Consider the following 9,094-nt stretch of genomic DNA (forward strand, 5'->3'; position numbering starts at 1 on the left):
CTCAGGTCTAACTTTCCTATTTCATGCCTTTGATCAGCTGCAAATACCAAGTCAAAATACTGCTCACACATTATTCATGGAAAATACCATCTTCCAAAAAGTCCATATCTGAATATCAGAACGAGTACAAAACAATTCTAAAACCTGAAGAATTTACTTTGAAACACTAAATACAAAATCTGGAACACCAGTTTCAGTTAGTCCAAAGGACATCAGCAACATTACTGCCAAAACCTTTGGTTCCATTAAATCCTTTCAACTAAGGCAACCCCTACAGATGACATTGGATCTTAATGCCTGTCACAGCTCAGCTCAGAGCTGGCCAGTACTTCAGTACAAGGGACAAACTTCATCACACTCTGACACACAACACTAACTTACTGATTTTCAGCTATATTACTAAGAGGGAACAGGATATTATCTGGCAAGGCAAAAATAGCACAACAAAAATATATTGACCAGTTGTCTCTCAACTATCATTTAATCTACTATAAAAAGCCAGGTTGGACAAAAACCATTTACAAAACAATAGCCCCAACAGCCAAATGAAGAAGTTTAGAAAAAAAATAGCTTTTCTGAGGTTTCTGAGCCATTGCTTTTACTGATACAGGATGCCTTTTTGCCAGTTTTACGGATTCCATATAAAAGAGCAAATACCAAGTATTTAATACCAATACTCATTCACTCCTGTATTTTCGGCTTCTAATCTAGAGATGCCCAGGTCTCTTATACAGCCAGTGTAGAAAGACAAGTACTTCTGGATTTGATACACAGATGCTGACATCTGGACTGTTGCCTAAGCTCCAAACTGCTTATCTTCCATAGTCTCATCTCAGGGATCTGGTGTTCAAAGTCAGACACCACACTTATCCTATCACTAGTGTTTTGAGAGGCACTTGGGATTTTCACACTGGCCACTATGCTGCTGTTCTAAAAGGGTACATAGTCCTGTTTCCAGACCCATGTGGATATCCCAGATGGATACCTCAGAGCACTAAACACCTACATTTTGGCATCCAAATTCCACCAGTAATGACCCTGCAGCAAAACATAAAAAAATTTTGAAAGGAAAAAAAAAACCCAAACATTTACACCACTTATCACATATTTTTACCTCACCAAAGGGAGTGTAGAATTGCACAACATTGATATCTTTATCTTGAGAAGCTGCTTTGAGGGAGCCTGCCAGTGCCAGAATGCTTCCATTGGAGTTCCACTGAATGCACACAACATTGATACCAGCATCAATCAAAACAGGATCTAGTTTTTAAGGAATAAACATTACGAATATCAACAGAAGTAGACATTTTGGATCAAGAGAAGCTCAATAACTTGCACCCTACATTTTGTACTTACTGTAGTCATTCTCATCTCTCATAATCTGGCATCTCCCATTGTCATAACAGACAGCAAGGCAAGGGCAGTTGGGTTCAATGTAGCCTTGGGTACCGTGGTACCAGTGTATCCCAGCAATGCTGAAGGCTCCAGTTAAATTCACCAAACAACTCAGCTTCATTTTCACCTGCACAAGAATGGTTAATTCAAGTCATATAAAACATGTTATTTAAGGAATAATTTAAATCTCTACTGATACTTGCAAAAGACAAGACCTCTAAGAAAAAAATGTTTTCCCATCCCAAGAAAAATTTTGAAGTTCTCAGAATTTTATGGGTTTGAAAAACTTCCTTATATATTCAAAGCCAGATCAGACATACAAAACTACACATTTTTAACCACAAAGAAGTACCCTAATGTTGGCATTTTCCTTCTTTAAAAAGTAACTTAAAAACAAAGAAAACCAACAACATAAAAACGCCACCACTGATACATGCACATAAACACAAGAAACCCCCTTGAACACAGCAAAAAATAATCATTATTTCAAACCATTCATAGACACAAAATTTAAAAAACAACAAAAGAAAACCCAACAACATCAACAAAAATAACAAAACAAAAAAACTTTTGTTTTTTTCTTGACTAAAGTTTACTGCATAACATATAAAAATAATTGGAAAAAAGTAGTGTCCAAATTAGAACACTAATTAAGAGAACTTTTGCAGTAACTAGCCCAGAACACCTGGTAACACAAATAAGGGTTTGTCTGAAAGATAAGAGAATTCCTGAATCAATTCCAAGAGGAATGTCAGGTAAGTTATGGGACAGAGGGGGAGAGGGAGAGAGAGCACAACCATGCATGCTGTTGATATGGTGGGGGAAATTACAGCAAACTATTTAAAGAATTTCAGTAATTTGTAGCAGTTGGAAATACCATGACTCACACAGTGGAAAGAAAGATACAGTGGGAGGATAAAGAAAAGAAAATGGGAAGGGTAGCAGATACTTTCTTAGGAAGGTAATGGAAAGGAGAAGAAAATTCACCACATTAAGCATCTAAAAGTTAAGAACATGGTCTCAAATACAGGGGTTTTAAAGTCAGTGTTTTACATAGCATTTTGTTATAGTCATACTCCAATACTTTGAGCAAGTAGATATAAATAAATAAATAAATCTAGGTTGCAGGAATTCAGCAATATACTACAGATATTTCCTTTTATTTTTCTACTCACTACCAGGATTTCTCTAAAGAATAATAGGAGCAATAGGGAAATAAACTATCGCTTTTTCTAAAAGCCTGCTAATACTTTAGGAAGCAAAAGCTGGAAGAAGTCAATATCCTTTAAGCCAAAATTAGTTCCTCCAAATAATGAAAGACGGAAGAAAACAACAGCTAAAAAATATTAAATCTGACCTATCATCACAAACATCTTTGAAAGTAAAGATTTTCAGATGTCCCGAAGAGTTTAACTTAATTTCACCAGTCTGACCATTCCTACTTTTACATTTGCAGTAGCTATTAAAAAGCTGAAAGGCATTAGGTGATGTGATAATCATTTAGCTACCAAAAAAGAAGTAATTATAATAAAAAGCTGCAGAACTCTTGAATAAAAGCTCTGCACAGGAGGTTGTCCAATTCTCAGTACTGATGTCCACCAATTAAATAAACACTAAATAAATTAAAAGGAAGTTTTAGGCCTGTTGAAGTAAATCATAATCCTTATATATAATTAATCTTATACCCTGATGTTAAAATTATAATCCTTAATTATACCACAATGAACTTACAATAAAATTTCCCTGATTGTCATAAATGTGAATCTCTCCATTTGACATTCCAAAGAGTAAAATTTTGCTATTGGAGGACCAGGCCACGTGGCACAGGTGGGTGCCTTTCAAGTCTTTTCCCCAAATGCGATTGCCTGGAACAAAACATTGACTGCACTTAATAAATATACCACAAATCAAAACCAGGATGCAAGCTAGCAATGTAAAAACTAAAACAGCTGAAGTCAAAGCAACAATTAGTAAGTAACAATTAATTATATTTACCTAGAGAAACAGAGCCACTGTGTATGTAACACTACAAACAAATTTGTGTGAGAGCACAACAGGGCTTAAAATCTTACCATCCACTGATCCAACAATCACAGCTCCATCTTCATATACAATACAAATCTTCTGGCCATCAGCATTCCAGCTCATACTTCGAACCACTGATTTATTTCTGTTGTTAATCATTTCTTCATACCAAGAACCTATTAGAAGTGAAAGAAAAACTGAGTTACACTTGTGATTTGATAAACCTCTAGAGGACTCAAGGTACATGCTAATCACTGAACTGCCCTTGCAGTAAAAGCCTAGCAAGACCACAGCACAGTGTCCCCAGAAGACACAGACACAGCTACTGTGAAAGCCAGCGCTCCCATGGGAGCTGCTCATTCCCAAAATCTACAGGGATGAATAAGGACTCGGAAAGGAGAGCCAAAGTCCAAAAGGGGACTATAAAAAGAGCTCTGTGCTCAACTAATTTCAGAACTGACAATAAAATAGGAAATACAAACAGAGGGAACAACTGGCTTTGCTAGGAATAGGTAATAAGTACTTTACTGATTATTTTCCAAAACTAACAGATTATTTATGTGACAGTAGCCACCATGTATCAGCCAGAAAGACTTTTATTCTTTACTCCTGAAATGAGAAGAACAGCTAAGATTTTCTTTGTTTCCATTTTTCATTAAACTAAATTTTCCAAGAGAATAGGAAAACCCTTTATTTTCTTTTTCTTTCCCACATGTGTTGGAAAGTGGTTACCTTGACTGTGAGGTTTTCTGGCTTTTAAATGAATTCCAGTGAGCTACAGTATATGTGTGTGTGAAAGGGTCAAGAGCCATAAAAGATAATTATAGTCATACACTGGTTAGTCATATTGGTTCACTACCTTAAACATTTCTAAAGATAGGTTTTATGAGAGTATTTAATTGATGCTTTATGCAGTGTTGATAAGTTCTTGTAGTCTACTAACATGTTTGTGCCCACTGTACAATATATTTTTCATGTTGTATACCAAGCAACAGAGATAAAAAAATTAGAGCAGTTTATCAAGCACATGGCTAAGCAGTGATATCTTCATCTATGGTAGCTCTGCAGGACAAATGCCTTGTCTCATGTGACTACACTATAAAAAATATAGACAAATATTACAATTTAAAAAGTAATTTTAAAACTATTTGAGCTATACAATCTGCAAAATAAAAACTCTGAAAAACAACAGTAAAAACTGCAAGTGAGGGGAAAAAATATTTCTCATAACACAGAATATTATCCCATCTCAAGTTTATCCTGCAGAATACCTCTGTACATCATCCACACAATGATGAGGCCATTTTGATCGCTGGTAGTCAATTTTTGATACTGTTCATTCCATGTCACAACCTGCACAAAACCTAGAAAGTGATAAAAAGCTTTTTATTGGCATTATTTAAGCAGTTAATAAAAAATATCAAACTTAATCAACCTGGACCTTTTCAGAAATTTACATTGCTGACTTGGATTTAGTTGTAGGCTTCTTTCAGTGTCACTTATTTACTCTTTCAGTATTCTGCCAAGAGCTCCTTTTGCTTCTGTATTCCCTGGAGTAACATTCTCTCCAAATCCTGCTCAGTGTTGATTCCACACCCAAAACCCAAATCATGGTTTTGCAGTTTCTGACCACCTCTGACACTCTGGGACACTGACAAAATTTTACAGCTGTAGGAAGTTTGGGGTTTTTCTTCCTCCTAGTAGTTTGATCCTCACTATTGCTGCACTTTTAAAACATAATCTCCCTGACAATTACCCAGAAGAGCGCTCTACACACAAATCCTTCAGACCCTCAAGCTTCATATGGGATCCCACTCACAAATATTTGAAACATGTTTGAACTTTTATCAGTTTCATATGGCAGATCAAATTGTATCATACTTTTTCCTCCCCTCACTGCTGGGTACCCATTTTCTCTGTATCCTTTCCATTTTTAGTGTTTCAGTCAAGAACATTATCAACAGATGCAATCAAAAATATTCTGATTGTCAGGGATTTTTAAGGTAATAGTAATATATTTCAGAATTGAAGACATCCATTCAAAGTATCCACTAAATCAATTCCTCTCCATTAATTTGTTCCAATCGTATTCAATTAAGCCCTTAAAATAACCTGACTCTTGGCAGATTTCAACTGCAAGTCTTCATAAAAAAGTCCATTTCCTCAACTAATGCAAGGATTTTAGCATCCTCTTTCTCATGTGAGAAATTAAGTCCTCCCTAATTTTGCTGCATTCAATTTTTATTTTCACACATTATACTTCTCCAGCTTGCTTTCTAACCTCTCTAAACTTTGTCTGTACACTGCAGTTTATGCATATACACATTCTGTAACTTGTCAATAAAGGGGAAAATTACCATATATTTAACACAGAAATCAAGTTTACTGAACCAATTTTCATTTCTTCAGAAGAAAATGGAAAGTTACTGTAACACATAAGCTCACAGACATGATTAAAAAGAAAACCCAAGCAGCCTTATCCAAGATATCATGGTAAAAATATACAGCCAAGCTGTTACATATCATGCTGAATACTCACAACCTTTGTTTTGGATTTACAATTAAAAGTTATACCGAAATTACTCTATCAGCTTCACAAAATTTTGTATTTCTATTCTAACTAAAAGTAGACCAAATGCCCAAATACACTTACCACTATGACCTTCCAGAGTTTGAGTCACAGAAATGTTGTTAGGAGCTGCTAGTCCCTTTATCTTTGCCTCATCTAAAAAATAACAGAATTCATTATGAAAATAAACCTAACAAAGCATACCTGTTACCATGTTTCTATGAATACTGAAGCTCTAATCACTATTTACATACATAAACTAAACCACTTAAAAAGAAGCAGTTGGTAACTGCAGGATGAAATTTCCACCCCTCAGTTCCATGTGTTTGCCATTCACATCTGTCATCCAAATCGATACATGCCTTATGGTCTAGCAGTTTTTCAGGGAAAAGAGCCAACAAAATAAACAAAAAAAAAAAAAGAAAAACAACAACCAAAACAAAACAAACCCCAAACCTCACAACATCTATGGTTATCACATTTCGTTACAGTCAGAAAAAAAAGTTTCAAAATTCTTTAAAATGGATTTTACTTTAAAATGGATTTTTTTTTTTCTGGAACATATTTATTTAAAAGAAAATACACAGCCTTCTTCATAAAATAATAACGATAGCAGAAAATAATCAAATAAAATCAAGAAATAACAAAGTTAGTTCCAAAATAAAGAGGAAGCCTACACAAAAATAATTAATTATATGCCCTGGAAAAAAAAAAAAAAAGGAAGTAGCACTGAAGAAAACTTCAGCAGATATAATGGATAGACAAATTATTTGTGTGCCAAATAAGACCAGCTGGAGAAAAACTCTATACATAAGACAGTGATGAAAAAATTTGATGTTAGAAAAAATACATAATAGCTATGTACTGATTTAAAACATATGCAACATTGTCAAGTAACTCAGAGAAGAAGTTATGCCTAAGTGTGGTGGGTTTTGTTCTTAAGATACAAATTAAAAAACAACCCCCCCCCCAAAAAAAAACTAACAAACTAACACACCCCTCCCATTTACCTGTTTGTGTTTCTAATTTTATAACTTTCAGTAATCCATCCTCTCCACCACAGGCTATGAAACCTTGGGTCTTATTCCAGGAAATACATTTTAATCGAATATTACCGGGAATTGCAATCTGAAAAAGAAGTATTTTGTATCTCTACACAGCTGCAATAACCACGTTTTATTTTACATCGTCTATCTGAACACCTCAGAGACACCTACAATAGCACAAGAGATAAATTTATTTCTATTAACAGAACTATACATGCAAAAAAAGAGAGAAGACAGAACTGTAAGCATTAGAGAAACTGTGCCACCCTCAAGCAATTGGACTCATGGAATAAGTAATAATAACAGGACACCTGCAAAGGTGTGCTGAGCAACAAAAACAAGTGACGGGGGTCACACAGTGCTCAGGGCTTCAGTCTCCAGCGGAAAAACCGCGTCCAGAGCCTGTCGGGGGAAAAACTGCGGAGCCCCAAAGCAGGCCGAAGGAACCGGCGGGACAGAGCGGGGCAGCGCTCCGGGAGTGCCGCACCGTGTGCGGCCGCCTCGCAGCGACCGCGGGCGGCGGGAGAGCCCCGAGGCTCCCCTCAGCCCCCCCGGGCTCCGCGCTCCCGATCCCCGGGACTCCCCAGGGCAGCTCCCTCTGCCCGAGAGCAGCCTGCCCTCCGCCGCCCCGCGCCTCCCCAGCAGCACCTTCTTGCAGAGGTAGATGAACATCCCGGCGGAGCGCAGTAGCCGCCCGGGCCGGCCCTCACGGCAGCGCGACCAAGCCGGCCCCGCGTCCCCCTGGCAACCGCCCGCGGAAATGGCGCCGCTTCCGGGGGAGCGGCCGGCGCCATTAGCGGTGTGCCCACTCCGCCCGGGCCGGTAACCTTGCGCTGGGCCCTGCCCTGGGGGCATCGCCGGCCCAGGAGCGCTCAACTCGGTTAGAAAACACTGTCAGTGCGTTAATAAAGGTCCGCTGCTTTTACACGAAGAAAAATCCCAAGTTTGTGAACCGCAGATTGTCTGCGCACGGTGTTCGTAGTGTAACTTACATCGACATAGAATCGTAGAATGGTTTGGGGTGGAAGGGACTTAGAAGGCCATCGAGAACCCTGCCATGTCCTGCCATGGGCCAGGACACCTTCCACTAGACCAGGCTGCTCTGAGCCGCATCCAGCCTGGCCTTGAACACCTCCAGGGATGGAGCATCCACAGCTTCTCTCAGCCAGAGCTTCGCCACCCCCACAGTAACAAATTTCTTCCTAATATATTACCTAAACCTGGCCTATTTCAGTTTAAAGGCATTCCTAACCAAAAAGGAAGGAGACTTAATCATTGAAACAGAGAGCAACTAATGAGCTCTCAGTGATGCTGAGGTATTAGAAAGATAAATTACTTGTCACTAATAACTGCCATGTTAAAATTTACAGCTGGACAAGTTTTGATGATGTCAGACCTAGAGGGAGGTTAATAAAGCTTGGGAAGAAGGATGTCATACTGATAATGGACACAAAGAATGCAGAGTTTATGGGCCACAAGGCCCACATTTGGCAGAACTCCCAAGATAAGAAGGAAACTAGTAAAGTCAACTCAGCATCGAACGGCCATCAGCTCGGACTGGGTAAAGGGTAATTCCAGCAGGGGCAGATTGCAACCATCGGACCCAAGAAACCCACCAGCCCAAAAGAAAAGACTGAGCATGCGAATAATTAACATGAGAAGCAATAGAATCATTAACCATCAGAAGGTAGAACACTAATTAATAAGAGAACTATGTAATTTGCAGCACTATGTAACTCCAGTGCCCACTGGCCTTTTGGTCAGGGACTGTGCAAGTATCTCCTCATCCAGGAACGGGTAAGAGATGCAGAGATGCAACACATGAAAAGAGACTGTATGAAGTAAATAGAGGTGTTGATATAATATTGTGAAATTGGTACTGTGTAGTAGAATTTTGGAAAACTCACACATGCTTGAGAGTGACGAGAGTATGAAGTCATGATTAAAAAACATTCTCTTTTGGGTAGTAGTGTGGAATGGGGCAATCAGTTAAATCTTTTCCTTGTTCTCCATTAGGATGTATTTTGAATCACTGGGACAAGTTTGGTGGAGAACTTCT

At 38.3% G+C, this 9,094-nt stretch overlaps 1 protein-coding gene across 1 annotated transcript in view; it reads right to left on the bottom strand.

Moving 5' to 3' along the window:
* WDR35 (WD repeat domain 35) overlaps positions 1-7,794 on the bottom strand; it is a 42,643-nt gene extending 34,849 nt beyond the window's left edge. Inside the window, exons 1-8 of the mRNA XM_009095537.4 lie at positions 7,684-7,794; positions 7,000-7,117; positions 6,074-6,145; positions 4,692-4,784; positions 3,468-3,596; positions 3,127-3,260; positions 1,357-1,522; positions 1,115-1,260 (exon numbers count right to left, since the gene is read on the bottom strand). Of these exons, the coding sequence (XP_009093785.1) occupies positions 1,115-1,260; positions 1,357-1,522; positions 3,127-3,260; positions 3,468-3,596; positions 4,692-4,784; positions 6,074-6,145; positions 7,000-7,117; positions 7,684-7,707 (882 nt within the window). The 5' untranslated portion in view covers positions 7,708-7,794. The remainder of the gene's footprint in view (positions 1-1,114; positions 1,261-1,356; positions 1,523-3,126; positions 3,261-3,467; positions 3,597-4,691; positions 4,785-6,073; positions 6,146-6,999; positions 7,118-7,683) is intronic.
* Between the last annotated feature and the right edge of the window lie 1,300 nt (positions 7,795-9,094).

This window comes from Serinus canaria, chromosome 3, assembly GCF_022539315.1.
Source record: "Serinus canaria isolate serCan28SL12 chromosome 3, serCan2020, whole genome shotgun sequence".
Lineage (NCBI taxonomy): Eukaryota > Metazoa > Chordata > Aves > Passeriformes > Fringillidae > Serinus > Serinus canaria.